Source organism: Pelophylax lessonae (assembly GCF_965119305.1).
Source record: "Pelophylax lessonae genome assembly, chromosome: 1".
NCBI lineage: Eukaryota > Metazoa > Chordata > Amphibia > Anura > Ranidae > Pelophylax > Pelophylax lessonae.
In genome coordinates, this window is record NC_138768.1 from 123,255,259 (window position 1) to 123,276,729 (window position 21,471).

Genomic DNA, 21,471 nt, shown 5'->3' on the forward strand with positions numbered 1-21,471 from the left:
AAGGAAAAGAAACCCAATGTAGATATGCCGAGAAAATTCGTATTAACTGGTTTGGACCTCATACCTAAGAACAAATATTTCTTTTGAATGTAATCATTACAAACAAATACAATGGACAGTGATGGTTAGGTCAGCGACCCGGTCCTTTACTAATCTGTTTTTGAGGTATCCTGATGAAAAATGTTTCAATCCCCTTCAGTCTCCTGTTGTAATGGTACTATGTAAGGGAAAAATTTGCCTAGAAAAATTTATGGAAAATGCTCCTAATGGTATAGAAGTATAAAGTAAGTATAGTTACTTTTTATGCTCCCACTAAATGCAATGAGCATTTAAAGCAGAGCGCCATCCAAAAGGGGAAGCTCCACTTGTTCACACCCTCCTCCTAATTTTGACAGGTACCCCCTCCCACTTCCTGGTAAGATCGCCCCACGGCGATCTACGTCATGTCTGACCCCTCCTCCTCCACCCCCACTGCTGCCTTCTGGGAACTGTGTGTGTCTCAGAAGATGGCGGGACCATTCTGAAAGCGCAGCACAGTAGGTAACCAGCTGTGAAGCTCAGAGGCTTTACTGCCGGATTCTCTTACATGCAAGGCCAGCGCCTGCACCCGAAGCCGATTAACACATTTTTTTTGTCCACTAACTGTGGTTTACTACCACTTAAGAGACCTCCCTTAAGAAATTCTCCCCCAATTTAGCCTCATTATTCAATAGCAGGACAGCAAATGGACTCAGAAGGTAACTAAAGGACACCAACGTGGTCAAAAAGTTCTATATCTACTTGGGGAAAAAAGCAGACAAGCACACAGCAATCCACAGCACACTGTGGGGTTGATTTACTAAAGTCAAATAGACTATGCACTTTTGAAAGTGCAGTTGCACCAGAGCTTAGTAATTGAGGGAGGGCTCTGCTGGCTTTCATCATCCAATCATGTGCAAGAAAAAATGCTGTCTTTTTAATTTTCCTTGCATGTGATTGGTTGTTCTTTGTAAAGGGAAACTTTGCCTCATTTACTAAGATCTGGAGCAACTGCACTTGCAGAGTGCAAATGTACTTTCAAAAGTGCACAGTCCTTTAGTAAATCAACCCCAGTGTTTTCTGGGTAAATATATTATGCATTCTATTATATTAAAATCCATCTTAAAAACTTCAGTAAAAAAAAGTCATTCTGCATTCCTGAACAAACAAGATCCATGCAGTACAAACACAAGGGGTTATACCTGCCATTGATGTCATTATGAGCCTAGAAAATAGAAAACAAATGTCTATTATAGGTAACATGTCTGGAAGGGCTTTGAAGAGCAAAATGATAAAATAATGACTTGTGAATACAAAGACTTACATGGATTAGTGTGTGGGATGCTTTAATGTTAACAAAGCCATGCAAACGCATCCACAGGATCGGTGTTAGGCCAGAGGGTAAACGTACAGTAGGTACATTATTGCACTTTGCATGAGTTTACAAAACTCTTACAAAAAACAATAAATAAAAGGGATTTTAACGATAAATTCATTGGAAGAAAAAAAAAAACCTGCTATGAAGCAAATATGGGAGCCGCCAATGCTGAACTGCTTCTTAAAGGAGTTGTAAAGTCAGAAGGATTTTTACCTTAATGCATTCTATGCATAAAAGTAAAAAAAGCCTTCTGTGTGCACAAGCACTCCCATATACTTACCTGAGCCCCCTCCAGCGATGTCTACGACTGTCTTAGCTGTCTGGGACACCCCTCCTCATTGGCTAAGACACAGCAGTGATGCCATTGGTTCCTGCTGCTGCCAATGAAAGTCAGTTAGCCAGTCAGGAGATTGGGGGGGTGAACTGCAGCTCCATGTCTGAATGGACAGAGGGAGCTGTGACTCGGCTCAGGTGTCCCCATAGCAAGCTGCTTGCTGTGGGGGCACTCAAAGGGAGGGAGGGGCCAGGACAGCCGAAGAGGGCTGCACTGTGCAAATCCAACTGCACAGAGGAGGTAACATGTTTGTTATTTTTATTGAAAAAAAATAAATGAGACTTTGCAATCACTTAAAGCACTTGCCAACCTTGCACTGTAGCTTTACTGCTACAGTGCGGCCTGGCTGCGCAGAATCATGTGTATATATGTGATTCTGCCCTTCTGGGTAGTGGGCACGCCGGCTGCGCTGTGATTAGTCTCAGCACAAGCCGATCAGCGGATGCCAGCCAATGGATGACCACCGGCATCCCCTGATCGGCGAGGAGGAAGACAGGACAGAGCTCTGTCTGTGTAAAGAATGCAAAGCTCTGTCTGATCAGCAGAGATGCACCTATTTTAGTTTCCCCTACGAAGCAGGGAATAAAAACCGTCACATCTCTTAGTGAAAGCACCACACAGTGCACACAAAAACACTGGTTAGGCACACATTTAAGACTTTGTTCGTCCTAGATGTTTAACCTCTTCCCAGCCAGTGTCATTAGTACAGTGACAATGTAAGTTGTTAGCACTGGTCACTGTATTAGTGTCACTGGTTCCCACAAAGTGTCAAAAGTGTCCGATTGTCCGCCATACTATCGCAGTCCCGCTATAAGTCGCTGATTGCCGCCATTACTAGTATAAAAAAATTTCAATATATATATCCCATAGTTTGTAGAAGCTTTAACTTTTGTGCAAACCAATCAATATATGCTTATTGACTTTTTTTTTTTTAACTAAAAAATGTAGTACGATACATATTGGCTTAAATTTATGGAGAAATTTGATTTTTGACATTTTTTTTATTTGATATGTTTTAGCAGAATGTAAAAAAAAAAATTTTCTTAGTTTTTTTTCTACATTTTTGGTCTTTTTCGTTTATAGTGCAAAAAATAAAAAACCTCAGTTGTGATCACATACCATCAAAATAAAGTTCTATTTGTGTGAAAAAAAAAAAAGGATATAAGTTTTATTTATTTCTACAGTGATGCATGACTGTACATTGGCAGTTAAAGCAATGCAGTATTTGTGTATAGCAAAAAATGGCCTGATCATGAACGGGGATAAGGGCAAGTGGTTAAAATGCTAGTCATGAGCTTTGCGCAGTGGCAGTATCGTTTTTTAAAAAATAAAAGAAAAAAAAATGCTAGTCATGTTAGTACTTCAAATTCAATACATTCACACTCATTAAAAAGAATTTCACAAATCAGGAAAGTTAGAGAGAAGTTAAAGGTCCTGACAACCTGTTCTGGGTCAGTTTCTTATAGTACTGAAGCCAGAGGATCAGTGCGGTGTCAGGGAACTAGCATTTTTAGAAATTAAGGTCAGCAATGGCAGTCTCCAAGTTCATTCATAAAAAGTTTACTTTAAGTGCCGGTTCACATTTGTGCGATCACAGACATCGCATGGAATTCGGAGCGCACTGCTCCTAAAATTACATGCGATCTCTGTGCGGTGCAAATTCAGCCATACAAACTGTATTTGCACCGCAATCGCACCCAACTCGCACAGGACCCTTTTTTTGGTCCGCAGAAGAATCGGATCGCATGGTAGTTCACACTTGTGCGATCCGATTTGGTGCGTACTTTCAGATCGCACTGCGATATGCGATCTGATCTGGGGGTGTCGTTAAACATTTTATTGACACCCCCAGCATTTCGCATATGGCAGTGTGAACTGCCAGGGGTGCGGATGCGATGCAGGAACACGCTGCAAATTCGCAGCGTTCCCGCATCGCACAAATGTGAACCGGCACTTAAGCAACTTTGTAGCTATTTTTTAAAGGTGAAATCAAAAGCTTCCTATAAACAAAACAAATAATTTCTACCTCTTCTGCTGTTGACACTGACAAACTCCACTGCATTGCTGAAAAATCTAATGAATTGGACACTTCCAGGACTGTCACATGTTAGAACCTTCCACTCTCCCCAAGGAGTGTGAGCTTGGCTGGTTGGATAGCTTTAGTGGGGTATGCTAGACCACTGCAGAGAAACTGCTGCTCATCCTTCTCTGCAGCTCATACGTTTATGTTGGTGCTGGACCCTAATCACTTGATCTGCAGAAGATTTACCCCCCCCCCCTCCTGACCAGGCCATTTTTCTTGAGATATGGCACTGCGTTACTTTAACTAATAATTGCACGGTCATGCGGTGCTCTACCCAAATAAAATGTATGTCCCTTTTTTCCCGCAAATATAACTTTCTTTCAGTGGTATTTGATCACCTCTGTGTTTTTTTTTTTTTTTTTTTTACGCTATAAACAAAAAAAAAAACAATTTTGAAAAAAAAAAAAACATTTTAATTTTCTGCTATAAAACAAATTCCAGGGTTCGTACACATTTTTACCAATAAAATTCCATGACTTTTCCATGACTTCAAGTAAATATTCATGATCTAATGTTTCATGAAATGTCTACGTATACATGTTAAATAAGAAGAAAATCCATGTTACACCCATTTCCCTGGCATTGCTACACACTGTTAGCTGAAACTAACCCCCCTTGAAGGAGCGGTTCACGCATGCCCCGAAACCGGTGAAGGCCCCCCCCCGTGTCATCACGTTCGTGTGGCCCTCCAGTGAGGTATGCACTTCACCGCTGCCTCAATCTGACAGAGTCCCCGATTAGTTCTCCTCTAGTGTCCTCTCCCGGCTGCTGGCCAGCCTCAGGGATGGATAAACACAGCGGACCTGGAAGGACGCCGAGCTATGAAGATAGACGCTTACACCTCCATGTAATTTCTTAATATGGGTCAATAAAATTATTTACATCTGAGTGGCGCCTTTCTCTCAAATTTCCATGACTTTTCCAAAACTTTGTGGGTTAAATTATTTTTCAAAACTTATCCAGGCCTGGAAATTGCCATTTTAAAATTCCATAACTTTTCCAGGTTTTTCCTGACCGTACGAACCCTGAAATTCAATAAAAAATTACAAAAATCGAATTTCTTCATCAATTTAGGCCAATATGTATTCTGCTACATATTTTTGGTATAAAAAATCCCATAGAGCGTATGTGGATTGGTTTGCGCAAAAGTTATAGCGTCTACAAACTATGGGATATTTCTATTTATTTATTTATTTTACTAGTGGTGATCAGCGACTTATAGCAGGACTGCAATATTGCGGCGAACAATTTGGACACTAACTGACACTTTTTCGGGACCAGTGACGCTAATACAGTGATCAGTGCTAAAAAATATGCACTGTGAATGTACTAATGACACTGGCTGGGAAGGGGTTCACATCAGGGGCGATCAAAGGGCTAAATGTGCTCCTAGCCAGTGCTTGTGTACTGTGAGGGAGTTGCTTTTACTAAGGGAAGGCACAGATCTGTGTCTCTGCCTTCCCTACTAAAAGATTGCCATTCTGCCCGTGTTCTGAACATTGGGTGGGTGCTGGCGGACATGGAATCCGTGGTACCCACTGCTGGGCTGCCGGCACGCATGCACACACCCTGCCCGGAAAGCCAGGTCACATGTATACAGCAGTCAACAAGTGGTTAAAGTGTCACTAAACCCACATCATTAAAAATGATCAATAAATACTGTTCATACTAGGGCTGAAACAACTAAATGGCATAATAAGTTACACTATAATTGATTATAAAAACTATTTTCATAATTGATTAGTTGGTCAGACGATTAGTTAGCCTGAATACAGAATGCATTATTTGTTTACATATTAGCAAATACAGTGCAGAACACATACAGCTCAGTACACCGTCCATACATGTCAGTAAGTGAGAACTTGTGAATGTGTGAGGAGCAATGCCTCATGGGACATGTAGTCCTGGACAGGAGAAGCCCCCGCTCGTTCCCTGCCTTCCCCGCGCGTGCCGGCCACTCGCAATCTTCCACAGGAGAGGGAGAAGGACGGACGGCTGATGTAAACACAGCCGTCTGTCATTCTCTCTGATGTAAGCACAGAGGCTATGCGATCCTGCTATGTAGGATCGTATGTCTCTGTGGTTACATCACAAGCCACGCCCCCCCACAGTTAGAATCACGCCCCTCGGGATAAATTTAACCCACTGATCACCAATAATGTTAACTCTTTCCCTGCCAGTGTCATTTTTACAGTATCAGTGCATATTTATAGCACTGATTACTGTAATAATGTCACTGGTACTCCCAAAAGTGTCAAAAATGTCAGTCAGGGGTCCGATCTGTCAGCCGTAATATCGCAGTCTCGCAAAAAAAAAAAATCGCAGGTCGCCGCCATTACTAGTTTAAAAAAAAAACAATAAAAATTACATAAATCTTTCCCGTAGTTAGTAAACGCAATAACTTTTGCGCAAACCAATCAAAATACGCTTATTGCAATTTTTTTTTTTACCAAAAATATGTAGCATAAAACAAATTCGCCTAAAATGTTAAAAAATTTAGATTTTTACATTTTTTTTTGAGAATTTCATATAAAAAAATGTGAAAAATATTGTTATTTTTTCAAAATTGTCGCTATTTTTTTAATTTATAGCGCAAAAAAAAAAAAAAAAATCGCACAGGTGATCAAATATCACCAAAAGAAAGCTCTGTTTGTGTGAAAAAAAGGATGCCAATTTAATTTGGGTACAGTGTCGCACGACCGCGCAATTGTCCGTTAAAGTCACGCAGTGCCGAATCGCAAAATAGGGCCCGGTCTTTGAGCAGCCAAATCCTCCGGGGCTTAAGTGGTTAAAGAAGCGTTTTAGTCTCCCCCCAAAAATTTAAAGCCAGCAGCTACAAATACTGTGGCCGCTGACTTTTATTATAAGAACACTTTCTTGTCCGGGGATTCAGCGATGTCCTCACCCGAGCCAATTCTTTAATGAACTTCGGGTGCAAGTGCCGGCACCTCAAGTAAATATATATATATATATATATATATATATATGTATATATATATATATTTATCTTTTTATCCTTTTCACTGTTCCACAGTATAAATGTACACCTTATAGTAGTGATTATCTGTTTTTGTTTTTAAACCCTATCATGACAGATGATTAAAAAAAAAAAAAAAAAAAAAAGCATGCTGCTGCCACTAAACATCTTATGCTGGGCATACACATATCGATTTTTTGGATGAGTATATTAATACATATATTCATGCAAAAATTCCTTGTACGCTCGATGAATGTCATTCGAAAATTTCACTTGCTTTTAACATACAATTTTAAAATGAATGTCATTTCTGAAAGAAAATCACATACACATACATATCTTAAAATTAGTTTGATTGAGAAAAGTGTTCTATTCCAGTCCTTCTAATTTTCCTATCACTGTGGTAGAAAACGAATGACGATTTGACCTCACTAATGATTGGAAAATTAAACAAATGTTCTTAAAACTAACATTTTTAAAGGAAAAATGTGTTAGTGTATGGTCAGCATAAGTGACATCAGGCGCAGGTAGCTTGTATACCTGCCTATGACAAGAGACTCTATCATGCATAATATTATATTCCTGTAGCCCTGCCCCCTTGAGGGCTGCTGGATTTCTCACCTTTTCGGGTCCCCCTGGGTTACCGAGAGCAACTGCATGCAGAATCTTAACACTTTACTTTCTGGCTCAGTCAATGATCGGTCTAGGGGTTGTTGTTATATTTGATATTGGGATGGGAAAACTCCAACATGTGAACTATTCACAATGCCGAGGACTTCTATCTGAGAATGCGGCAAGGCCGCAGCTTCATCCTGCCACTGGATGAATCTGAAGTAATGTTCTTTAGCACTTCTTTTCAGTACCCCCTTTATATCCACCAGCTGACACCCGTCCTCTGACTAATCTACTCTGGAGTGGCTCCCTTTCTGGTCAGGCCCTTAGACACGATCCCCTGTACTCACGATACTGCTTTTTAGGTTCTCCAGTGTCCCAACTCCTCTTAGTCAGCCCTCCTGTACTTCTGGGATCAGCTCCTCACTTCTGGCTCACCAGCCTGACTGCCTGTGACCATACACCAACCACTGCAGAAGAGGAGGCAGCCGCCACCCTCCTTCCGGGACTCTGTTCATCAGCAAAAGACCTTGAGCACATGTGCCCCTGGCTTTTATACCACACCCCACAATGCACCGAGACAGCAGTCTGTGACAATCACTGGGGCTGTATCAAAGCCTGTGTACTCATTGGTCAGGTTTCCTCCACTATCTAATGTGCCTCCCCATTGGACCAGTGGGGACACTCCCCCAGACCACATGAATAACACACTGAGCACATTGAGCAGACCCAACTCACAGATCCTGCTCTCTGTTAAGCAAAGTGCAATATAGAATTTACCTGCTGCTCCTCTGATAGGTCTGTTTATATTTTTTTTCTTTAAATAAAAATGTTGTTCTCGGAGTCTGATGAAATGTACCAGATTCAACCTTTCATAGTATATATATCTCTTCTGTCTGTTATTTTCAGAGTGGATTAAATATTGTATTCCCTAACTAGCTGGTTTTTATGTTTACCGCTGCATACAGATATTCAAGAATAAGATGTCTTTTCTTTAAACTTTACATAACTAAAATATACACCAAACTTTTTATGAGGTATTTATCAATATTAATAACAAAACAATAATCGGCCATCCAATCGATTATTAAAAAAATGAGATTAATTTTCTGTATTTTGCATAAAACCTGGTTGATTTTGTCCATGTCCCAATCAGCTCTGCACATGCTCAATTTTCAGTGAGTTTCTAAGCTGAGCATCTCTTCCCCATCATAACTGAGCAGCCCACGTGACTTTAGAGACACATGTGGGTGTATACACAGTGGTAAATGACAGCCCACTCCCTTCCTCCTCCTCCATGCCCACTAACCAGCTAAACACAATGGGGGTGGGATATTACATGTATATTAATGGAGACTTCACCTCCCTCTTTTTCTAAAACACAGGCTGTTAAAACAGTTTATTGATATTATTTATTTATTTTTAGTCTGTATTTTATTTTTATTTTGAACATGTGATCAGCAGCCGAGGACTAGAAGCTCCTCCTACTTATGTTTCCCTGCAGACAGGCTGGGGAAGAGCTGGGTCATGTGACAGCTGTATATCCATTAGGAAAAAGGTACTTAGATGGGTTTTTTTTAACTTTAAATCGTAGGTGTTTTTTTTATTTAAATAATTACAGTGCCATCATCCATAGTCAGAAACAGAAGGGACAATGTAAATTAAACAGTGTGTGTTTAGTATCACTTTAAATTTCTCACACTCAACAGCAAGACATTTGCAAATGTATATTTTATTGTACTCTCAGTTTAGATAATTTATTTTACATGGAAAATTCAGTTGGAGTTTAAGTCCAGGTTTAGTGCCGGTTCACATTTCTGCGATCACAGAGATCGCATTTAATTCGGAGCGCACTGCTCCTAAAATTACATGCGATCTCTGTGCGGTGCAAATTCAGCCATACAGTTTGTATGGCTGAATTTGCACAGCAATCGCACCTAACTCACACAGGACCTTATGGTGACCTTTTATGGTCCAAAAGGCGAGTATGTGACATGGGAAGATGCAGTAGTTATTAGTGATGTTGTTATCCTAGCTATGCAGGAAGAGTGAATCACAAGAGCAACCGAGCATGGACCAATATATTGGCAGGTAAAACAATGGCCCTCCAGTTGTTCAGGAACTACAATTCCCATCATGCCTAGTCATTTCTGCAAATGTCAGAGTTTTTTACAAAGCCTCATGGGACGTGTAGTTCCGCAACATCTGGAGGGCCGTAGTTTGGAGATCCCTGATTTAGTTTCTTGGCTGTAGTTCTCCTTATTGAAAAAAACTAATTTTTACAGCAAGGTCTGGAAGACAAACATTCTACAATTTTAGCACTAAAGTGGCCAAGTAAATGTTATTCTGCTGCCTTCCGTCCTCTAAGATTGGAATACAATGTACTATTACTGGTAGCAAGGATAACAACGAATGTGGTCAGCGATTGACAGCTGTAGAGAAAGGAGTACAAACAGGCGAAACACTCTTATGTCTGGTTAAGTTTTTAATTAGCAATCAATTGATGGGTTTTGCTTGCACAAGCCTTTTAAACCTCTAATAAGAAAAAGCACAAACACATTTGTATGACTTACCGCCAGAAAAGCAATAGCATCCAGTTCATCCAGGTCCTTGGCTGCTTTCTCCAGGATTTCTTTTGCTGTATCCACATTTTGCTGGAAACTGATCATCTGGTCATATAAATAATCCATCTTCATCTTCTTCACTTCCTGAAAGCTCTCCCTCTTTTCCTTGTGCTGGGCAATCACTTTTTCTACCATCTTTTCATTCTGTTCTGCCAAACTCTTCTCAGCTTCGGTACAGTTTTTCTATAAAGATAGTATAAAACAGTGTTTCTCAAACTTTTTTCAGTCAAGGCACCCTTTAAAAATTATGGACAATCTCGAAGCGCCCCATTCTAAAATGTGGAAACGATTCTAATAGTTTTACATGATGCAGCAACATCCACACACGTAGGATGCCCAATGTTAGAGGTGATTTATTCTTTCAAAGCAAATACACTTTTGCAAACTGGTACTGACAAGTATTCCAATGTTTCACTTATCTCTCAGTTTTTCTCCATCACTTAGCTAATGTAACCACTACGCTGTTGGAGAGGGGCAGGGGAGAGTTAAACAAGGATGCCATGCAGGTGACTGACATCCCCCTTGTCAACTGATTCTGCCATTGGTCGTTAGGACGCCAGTAGCTAAAAGGTTGTAATGGTGCACAATAAAAAAAAAAAACTGTAACTTAAGGGGAGGCTTCATCCACATGCGGGTTTGAACACAATTTTTGGGCAATTTTTAGGCATTTTGCTAAGGAACCCCTGAATAATCCTCAAGGCACCCTGGTTGAAAAAGGCTGGCATAAAATGTCACTGATAATACTCATAGTCCCTTTATCACCCCAGAAACATAGGAGCTAAGGGGTCTCTCTTCACTTTAGACCAACATTCCCCAAGGGTGACCAAAGACAAAAATTAGCATCATTGAAAAGACTTGATTAGTAACAAGTTCATGTTTGTGGGTACCTGCAGCCATTGTTGGCCAAGAGATCTCAGAAAAAAACATCAGTTAGACCCCGTTCACACTGGGGCGACCTGTCAGGCGACCTGTGGTCGCCTGCCATAGAGAAGCTGTGGACCCATTCTAATAGGAGCGACACAAGGGTCCAGGTCGCTTCTTTGGGGCGACCTGGAGTGACCTGCATTGACTTCAATGATATAAAGTCCGTGCCGGCCGCTCCGAGGTCGCGGTGAGGTCGCCCCGGCAAGTAGCGTCGCCCCAGTGTGAACGGGGGTCTTAGAATATCTATTTGGATTGCTTTTCTTTCCAAAATAAAAAACTGGTGCTACCGTTGTCTGCTATAGACTCCCTACAAATTGGACTACCTGAAAATCATATTATATCCAGGCATTTATTTGACATCACCAAAACTGGATCGCTTTGACTTTTGTTTCTATTACCTTTTTTTTAATTCCTCAGCCCCCAAGGTAATGGATGTTTTTTTGGCCCCTAAAGCACGTCAACTTCTTTACTTCATCTCCATTCAAAATATTTTTTTTGGAATTCTGTCAGCTAGTGTTCTGTGACTTCTTTCTATAGATCATTGATGTAAGGGACCCCCATATGGAGCTTTTTAATGTGAGAAGACTACTAACTTTCTCCTAATTCTCCTAATGTCTTCAGCATCAACAAACGAATAGGACTTTCAGCGCCACTATCCATCCTAATCCAGTGCCATCATACATGCTCATTTATTGATCATCAAAAGGGAAGTTTAAGGAACTAGTAAAATAATATCAAAAAATGTTTAAATCAGGAACCATTTGTTATGGTCATTGTGCGGTCATTGGGCTCCCATGCTGTCAGTAAAATCAGCAACTGATTATAAGAGTGATTACAGCAGGGTGAGACCTAAGATCTATAGATCCAGCAATATATGGCACTGGATCTAAAAGCTCCTCTCAACCATCCACTGTGAATAAAAAGAGAAGAGATTAATCTATTAGCTTATTTGTTCTCCTTCTGGTTCTTATTTCCATCAGTTCAGAATAAAACCCAAACCTACTTTTGCAGATACAGCTATACAGATCACAGCTACATTTGTTCCAAAAAAAATATGTCAGATGATCACAGTCGAACACTTACTTCAACTTCATTAAACAATGCCTCCACCCTGGGTACAAATTCTTCAGTTTTCAAGGAGCTTTCTTGCAGTTTTTCTTGCAGTTCCTCCAAACTAGCCTGGAAGCATAAAATATTTTAGTTTTTCATATGCATGTGTATAAGATCGCAGCCCTCGAATAATATCCTGTGGTATTCAAAAATCAATGACATCCTCCATATGGAGGAGCTAACTGCCATCATAAACAATACTGAGGACAATTGTAGGGAGCAGTGGAGGATTTGGCAATACTTTACCTGCAATGATGGCTATCTACAAACTTTGTCTCAACCTGGCCAAGCCACCTTATAACTGGCCCTCTGTCCATGACATGCAGGTGGTGTCTCGCCCCTGGAGTGTTACTCTCTGGCTTCCTTACCATCATCCCCCTAACCCTAACCCCACCCCCTCCCACTCTCTCTCCTGGCCCCCCTTATCCCACTTCACTCTTGCCTTTAACTTGGCTAAACTTTCCTTTAAGGAATCTACAAACCTTTTGTACCCTATGTGACAATGACGTGCTGTTGCTGTGCCTAGACCTGAGTTGTCTCATCGTATTTGGCTCTAATTTCTCTGCTATTCTTACATTATGTTTTGTATGATTATTATGTGACTAGTTTAGATTATGACACCAGGCAAGTCTTTACAGTGCACATTACCCAGAAATGCTGCTGCAGTTGAGTCCCTTGAATTATTTTTCTTTTCTTTTTGATTGGTTTTATTTTCAATAAAGTAATTGTAAAGTCTCGTTTTTTTCCTATGAAAATAACAAACATGTTATACTTACCTGCTCTGTTGCAAGGGATTTGCTCCCTGTGTCCATTCAGGCATGGAGCCCCGACCTGGCCCCATCCCCTCTCTCCTGATTGGCTTGCTGACTTTGATTGACAGCAGCAGCAGCCAATGGCTTGAAAGGACATGGCCCCTTATCCTCCTGGAATAATAACATTTTCTGCTTGGTTTTATGCCATGTCACACCTATGGGAATGCCTGAAAGTTTTGGAAAAGCTAGAAAGTTGCCAGGCGGAATTAATTTCCTAAAATTGAAAAATGTATTTTTTAGTAGGCTTAAAGCTATTGGTACCCCAACACTTCATATTCCTGATATGTGTTTCCTGTACTTGTATGAAAAAGTATCCTGTTCTCTTTGTATTGTTTCCTTTATGTGAAATCCCTGGCGTTCCTATCAGTCCCTCTGCTTTCCTATTAAAAACTGACCATACTAAGCAGGAGAGGGCACCGTGATTAGTTCTCTAGCTATGCTGGGAACTCAGTATGCCCTCCCCCAATGGCCAGACATGTACTGACATGCCTCTGCTACATAGCCATTCACTGGGAAACTCAGTGTACTGCTGATTCCCCTCACCCCCCCCCCCCCCTCCACACCCAGCTCTTATGCAGTTGAGAACAGAAGGAATGTGATCAATGAGGAATGTGAAAATAGAAAAAAGGTATTTATATATTTTTTTATATCTGTGCAAAAAATGTTTTGCATTTAATTTCTATATTAAACTGTATTGGTTATTTTACAAGGTGACCGTCTACAATCACTTTAAAGGAAAGGGGCATGCAATACGTTAAAAGCACTATGGCCAGGTAATTTTATTGGTTATTAATAGACAAACACAGTGTGCTTAAAGAATAGGTCCACCCTAACACTAAAATTCCTGCATCTATAGACCTCCATGATCTAACACTAATATTGTCGGCTGTGTCCTCTGTAGAGCTTCCGTCGCTGAAGATCGGGTCGGATCGGCTTCAAAAAAGGTAAGTAAAGCCCCGTACACACGTACAGATCGTCGGCCGACCGATCGGCCGTCTTTTGTCCCCGGGCTGTTGTGTCCGCTGAAAAGTGCAAAAGACTGCACACGAATTTTGTCCGCCGACTGCAGAAGTGATGTCATGTGATGGTTAACTTTCCCTGTGTTTTTTCTTTTCTGAGCATGCCCAGTGAACAATCGGCCGTTCTAGTGTCGGCATACAAAAATTTTAATGCTTGCACGACAGATTCTGTTCGGCCGAAAGTGCGCTGTCGGCTGTCGGAAGCATCATACTAACAAGCCGAAAATCGGCCGATCGGCCGAATCTTTTCGATCGACAATCTGCACGTGTGTACGGGCCTTTAGACTTCTTCTTTACAGGTCTAAATAGGTTAGTGTTAGATCATGGAGATCTATTGATGCAGAGATTTTAGTTTTAGGGTGGACTTATCCTTTAAGCTGATAACACACAAACAATTCTAATTTTTGGTGTCTTTATTGAACATACCAAATAACCACTTAAGCCCTAAAAGGGTTACCCCCCTTTATGACCAGGCCATTTTTTGCGATACAGCACTGCATTACTTTGCCGGACGATTACGCGGACGTGCGACGGTGTACCCAAATAAAATTTATGTTCTTTTTTTCCAACAAATAGAGCTTTCCTTTGGTGGTATTTGATCACCTATGCGGTTTTTATTTTTTGCGCTCTAAACAAAAAAAGTCGGACAATTTTGAGAAAAAAAAAACAATATTTTTTACTTTATGCTATAAAACATTCCCAATAAAAAAAAATGAAAAAATCAAATGTATCCATCAATTTTGGCCAATATGTATTCTGCTACATATTTTTGGTAAAAAAAAATTCCATTAAGTGTACATTGATTGGTTTGCGCAAAAGTTATAGTGTCTACAAACTATGGGATATTCTTATGGAATGTTTAATAATTTTTTTTTTACTAGTAATGGCGGCGATCAGCGATTTTTAGCGGGACTGCGACATTGCGGTGGATAAACTGGACACCTGACACTTTTGACACTTTTTAGTGACCAGTGAAACTAATACAGCGATCAGCGCTATACAAATGCACTCTCACTGTATTACTGACACTGGCAGGGAAGGGGGTTAACATCAGGGGCGGTCAAAGAGTTATGTGCGCTCCTAGGGAGTGCTTTCCAACTTTGTGGGGGGTGGCTTACCTGCAGGAACACAAGATCGCTATCTTCCTCTTTGACAGGACGGCAGTCTGCCTTGTTTACATAGGCAGCATGCTGTTCTGCCTCTACTGTGAATGATCGGCGGGTCCCGGTGGACATCGCATCTGTTGGACCCACTGATTGGCTCCCGCTGTGTCCAATCACAACAAAAGCTGGTCGCCGTTGGCGCGTGCATCCCAGACCCTGTGCACGAAATCATGTACAGGTACAGAATTTCGCTCAGGAGGGCCGCCCTGCCGCAGTATATCTGCGTGGAGCGGTCAAGAAGTGGTTAAACATTCACTGTGCTGGAGGAAAAAGTAAGTGAACCCATAGCCGAAGTTAATTGGAGTCAGTAGCTTGCACACCTGGAGTCCAATTAATTAAAAAGAAATTCAGGTGTAGTTTAGAGTTACTTTGAATAATAAAAAACATGCAAATGTTTTAAGACTGCTGTTCATAAGAAGCATCAGCTGATGTGAACCATGCCTCGCAAAAGAGATGCTCTCTGAAGACATATGATCAAGAGTAGTTGATCTGCATAAGGCTGGAAAGGGTTACAAAGAAATCTCAAAGTGGTTAGGCATCAATGAGTAGACAGTTAGACGCATTGTCTATAAATGGAGACAGTTTGGTACTGTGGCTACTCTTGCTAGAAGTGGGAGCCCAGCCAAGATGACTGCTAAACCACAAAGCAGAATCCTCAATGTGGTTTAAGAACCCACAAGTAACAGCTAAAGGCTTGAAGACATCACTGGAACTGGCAAACATCCCTGTTCATGAGACTACCACACTTAGGTCTTTGAACAGGCAGGGTGTTCATGGCAGAACACCACGAAGGAAACCGCTGCTCTCCAAAAAAGAAGACCTTGGCAAAACCGTAACGCTACTGGTAAAATGTTTTGTGGACTCCTGATACAGTTTAACTTTTCAGGAAAATTACTCAGCACTATTTATGGTGCAAAAAGGCCACAGTTTACCAACATCAAAACATCATGTGAAGTATGGTGGGAGAAACATTATGATTTGGGCTTGCTTCGCTGTCTCAGGGCCTGGACCACTTGCCATCATCAAGGGGAAAATTAATTCCCAAGTTTATCAAAATATCCTACAGAATAATGTCAGGGTGGCTGTCCACCAGCTGAAGCATAGTGGAAGTTGGGTGATGCAGCAGGACAATGACCCTAAGCATCAAAGTAAATCCACCACAGACTGGCCTCAGAAAAAGAAAATGCGCCATTTGGAGGGGCCCAGTCAGTCCATACCTTAACCTAGCCTTTTTCAACCAGGGTGCACAGACACCCTGGGGTACCTTGAGGTTTCTTCAGGGGTGCCTTGGAAAAATGCCTAAAAATTGCCCAAAAATGGTATACAGGCAGTAGATGGATGAAGCCTGATGCCTAGAGACTGTCTATAATGTTGAAGGGTGCCTCAAGATTGTCCATCAGGGTGCCTTGACTGAAAAAAAGTTGAGAAACACTGCCTTAACCCCATAGAGATGATGTGATATGATCACAAGAGAGGCATTCACACCAGACATCCTACAAATGTGTCAGAGCTGAAGCAGTTTTGTAAAGAAGAATGGTCAAAAATTCCTCCTGAACATTGTGCAGGTCTGATCCAGAGCTACTGAAAGTGCTTACTTGAAGGATCGCTGCCAAATAAAGTTTGATCAGTATTAATAAATAGCCCCGTACACACGCAACGATTATCGTCCGACCGATCGTCCGACTTTTGTCCAAGTGGTGTTTTGTTGGTTGGAATGTGCCTAGACTGCACACAAATTTTCTCGGCCAACAAAATTCTACTTCAGAAGTGATGTCATGTGTTGGTTTGTTTTCTTTGTGTTTTTTCTTCACTGAGCATGCCCAGACTTGCTCATCAGATTTTTCCCTGTCGAAATCTGTACTGACTGCACGAAAATCGGCCGTTGTGTTGACGGCCAACAAAAATGTTATAGTCTGCACACCAGATTTTTTTCGGCCGAAAAGTCGGAGTTGGTTCCCGGAAGCATCATAATAACAAGCTGAAAATCGGCAGATCGGACGTTGGCCGAAAATTCCCTGCCAATTTTCGACGCGTGTGTACGGGGCTTTAGGGTTCACTTACATTTACCTCCAGCACTGTGAATATTTAATGGATGTGTTTAATAAAGACACGTGAAATTAGAATTGTTTGTGTGTTATCAGATTAAGAATATTGTTTGTCTATTGTTATGGCTTAGATGAGGATGAGATCACATTTTGTGGCAAATTACTGCACTGTAGGTCATTGTCAGCAAATATTTAAATTGATGCCACGCTCCCAAATGCTGATGTGCTCGTATCCCTTTAAAACTGTTTGCATAGCAAATTTTCAGAATCAGCATATCATATCAAACCATATATAACATTAACAAAACAAGCACTGCATCAGTCCATAAGGTATCCTTTGGCATGAATTCACTTGCATATGCTCAATCTTTCATAAAAAACAGACTTGTGTTCACATATTCAAATGACTGTTTCCTTAACCACTTAAGCCCCGGAGGATTTTCCTGCTAAACGACCAGGGGGTATTTTGCGATTCGGCACTGCGTGACTTTAACGGACAATTGCGCGGTCGTGCGACGCTGTACCTAAACGAATTTGACGTCCTTTTTTTCCCACAAACAGAGCTTTCTTTTGGTGGTATTTGATCACCTGTGCGCTTTTTACTTTTTGCGCTATAAACAAAAAAAGAGTGTACATATAACAAATAACAATATTTTTCAAATTTTTTTATATGAAATTCCCCAAAAAAAATATGTAAAAATCAAAATTTTTTAACATTTTCAGCCAATTTGTTTTATGCTACATATGTTTGGTAAAAAAAAATCGCAAAAAGCGTATTTTTATTGGTTTGCGCAAAAGTTATCGCGTTTACAAACAAAGATTTTTGTCATTTTTGTTGTTTTTTTTTAACGCGTAATGGCGGCGATCTGCGATTTTTTTTGCAGTACTGCGACATTGGGGCGGACAGATCGGACCCTTGACTGACATTTTTGACACTTTTGGGGTTACTAGTGACATTTCTACAGTAATCAGTGCTATACATATGCACTGTTACTGTAAAAATACACTGGTAGTGAAGGGGTTAACTTTATTTGGGAGGGAGGGGCTGTGTGTGTCCCTAGGGGCATGCTTTCTACTGTGATTGGCTGTGGCTTCAGCTGTAAGGACACTGATCAACGTATCTACATAGTAGATCCGTGTGATCAGTGTCTTTACACCGAGGAGAATGACAGGCAGCTTGTTTACACAAGCCGCCTGGCTTTCTCCCTCTCCCCCGACGATCGCCGAGTGACTGGCGGACATCGGGTCCGCCAGTCACACGCGCGGGGGGGTCCGTGACCGCGGGGAGCGGGAGCGCGCCTCCGCGGGCGCGCGCTCGCTCCCCAGAGCCTCACAGGCTAGCGACGTAGACCTACGTCACTCTGCCTGTGAGGGGCTGACTGCCGCAGTAAATATATTGTGAGCAGTCGGCAAGCGGTTAATTAGTGTGCACCACTATGTAGTCCAATCATCCACATACATTAGTGATAATCTCCTCATCCGATGTGCCCTCACCTGGGGGATAAGACCAACCAATGGCCTATATGTGATATCTGTATTATTCTGTTTCACTCCTTTGGTGGCAATCTTGAGTTTAGAATCCTCTTTCTCTTACACTTATATCTTATACGGATATCCCCCTGAGGAAGCCACGTGACCCTGTGGCGTAACGCATAGGGGAGGGGCCAATCTGAGGCGTGCATTGTTAGCATACCGTGGTAACACTGTCTGATCGTCTTATGCCCGCACTGTGAGGACTGAATGCTTTCTACAGTTTGGTGCACTCTTAGCACCAGGAAAATGTGAGTGTTTTTATATTTAGTGATTAATAAACCTGTTGTTTTAAACGATAAAGCACTATCTCCAGCTTTCTCTCTTTATGATTTGGGCATATGGAGAAAAGTGTAAGGGAAGGAAGATTCTAAACTCAAAAATGCCACCAAAGGAGTGGAACAGCATAAAACAGATCCCCAGAGAGGGACAAAAGCGCATATAGACCATTGGTTGGTCTTATCCCCCAGGTGAGGGCACATCGGATGAGGGGATTATCACTAATGTCTGTGGATGATTGCAGCACATTGTGGTGAACACTAATTAAGGAAGCAGTCATTTAGATATGTGAGCACAAGCCTGTTTTTTTATGAAAGATTGAGCATATGCAAGCAAATTCATACCAAAGGACACTTTATAGACTGATGCATTGTTTGTTTGTTTTTTGTTTTTTTTATGTTATATACAGTGCCTTGCAAAACTATTCGGCCCCTTGAACTTTGCAACCTTTTGCCACATTTCAGGCTTCAAGCATAAAGATATAAAACTGTAATTTTTTGTGAAGAATCAACAAGTGGGACACAATCATGAAGTGGAACGAAATTTATTGGATATTTCAAACTTTGTTAACAAAAAAAAAACTGAAAAATTGGGCGTGCAAAATTATTCAGCCCCTTTACTTTCAGTGCAGAAAACTCTCTCCAGAAGTTCAGTGAGGATCTCTGAATGATCCAATGTTGACCTAAATGACTAATGATGATAAATAGAATCCACCTGTGTGTAATCAAGTCTCCGTGTAAATGCACCTGCACTGTGATAGTCTCAGAGGTCCGTTTAAAGCGCAGAGAGCATCATGAAGAACAAGGAACACACCAGGCAGGTCCGAGATACTGTTGTGGAGAAGTTTAAAGCCGGATTTGGATACAAAAAGATTTCCTAAGCTTTAAACATCCCAAGGAGCACTGTGCAAGCGATAATATTGAAATGGAAGGAGTATCAGACCACTGCAAATCTACGAAGACCTGGCCGTCCCTCTAAAGTTTCAGCTCATACAAGGAGAAGACTGATCAGAGATGCAGCCAAGAGGCCTATGATCACTCTGGATGAACTGCAACAACGACAACAATCAGTCGTATAATGCACAAATCTGGCATTTATGGAAGAGTGGCAAGAAGAAAGCCATTTCTTAAAGATATCCATAAAAAGTGTCGTTTAAAGTTTACCACATGCCACCTGGGAGACACACCAAACATGTGGAAGAAGGTGCTCTGGTCAGATGAAACCAAAATCAAACTTTTTGGCAACAATGCAAAACGTTATGTTTGACGTAAAAGCAACACAGCTCATCACCCTGAACACACCATCCCCACTGTCAAACATGGAGGAGGCAGCATCATGGTTTGGGCCTGCTTTTCTTCAGCAGGGACAGGGAAGATGGTTAAAATTGATGGGAAGATGGATGGAGCCAAATACAGGACCATTCTGGAAGAAAACCTGATGGAGTCTGCAAAAGACCTGAGACTGGGACAGAGATTTGTCTTCCAACAAGACAAGGATCCAAAACATAAAGCAAAATCTACAATGGAATGGTTCCCATATAAACATATCCAGGTGTTAGAATGGCCAAGTCAAAGTCCAGACCTGAATCCAATCGAGAATCTGTGGAAAGAACTGAAAACTGCTGTTTTACAAACGCTCTCCATCCAACCTCACTGAGCTCGAGCTGTTTTGCAAGGAGGAATGGGCAAAAATTTCAGTCTCTCGATGTGCAAAACTGATAGAGACATACCCCAAGCGACTTACAGCTGTAATCGCAGCAAAAGGTGGTGCTACAAAGTATTAACTTAAGGGGGCTGAATAATTTTGCACGCCCAATTTTTCAGGTTTTTATTTGTTAAAAAAGTTTGAAATATCCAATAAATTTCGTACTACTTCATGATTGTGTCCCACTTGTTGATTCTTCACAAAACATTACAGTTTTATATCTTTATGTTTGAAGCCTGAAATGTGGCAAAAGGTCGCAAAGTTCAAGGGGGCCGAATACTTTTGCAAGGCACTGTATGGTTTGATATGATATGCTGATTCTGAAAAATTTCTATGCAAACAGATTTAAAGGGATACTAGCACATTAGCATTAGGGAGTGCAGTACCATTTTTGAATTTAATTTTGCACATTAAAACACGCTCAGAGAGTGTGTATAGGTAAGTTTTGTAGTCTTAAAACACTCAATAGCACAACATAACAGCATGCAAGTACACCCATTTTTAAATATTTAAATTGGCATTTCTGATTTGGTGCATTCTTTGTTCTTGTTGAGTGGTTCATAAAGTACTGTATGCAGAGGATGCCAGGCAACCAGCATTTTAGGAGCTTAGTAAAAGCAGACTACATATTTATCTCTAAACAGATTTTATTAGTAAGTGAGAAAGCTCAGAAAATAAAGTGTACAAATTAGTCATCATGGGCTACAGCATCTGGCAGAGTAGTAGCGAAAAGTTAAACCATGTTAGTCATCAATGAAAGCATAAAGTTTGATATTTAAGTGACAACCTTTTTTATTGTCTAACTCAAACAGACCTATTTAAATTCTCATACAGTTAATCTTGCAACATTTTATACCAT

General features: G+C 41.1%; 1 protein-coding gene across 1 annotated transcript in view; it reads right to left on the reverse strand.

Moving 5' to 3' along the window:
* The window catches only part of CMYA5 (cardiomyopathy associated 5), a 125,856-nt gene that overhangs the window by 80,058 nt on the left and 24,327 nt on the right, over positions 1 to 21,471 (reverse strand). Inside the window, exons 4-6 of the mRNA XM_082268514.1 lie at positions 12,034 to 12,129; positions 9,976 to 10,209; positions 1,221 to 1,243 (exon numbers count right to left, since the gene is read on the reverse strand). Coding sequence (XP_082124640.1) covers positions 1,221 to 1,243; positions 9,976 to 10,209; positions 12,034 to 12,129 — 353 coding nt within the window. The remainder of the gene's footprint in view (positions 1 to 1,220; positions 1,244 to 9,975; positions 10,210 to 12,033; positions 12,130 to 21,471) is intronic.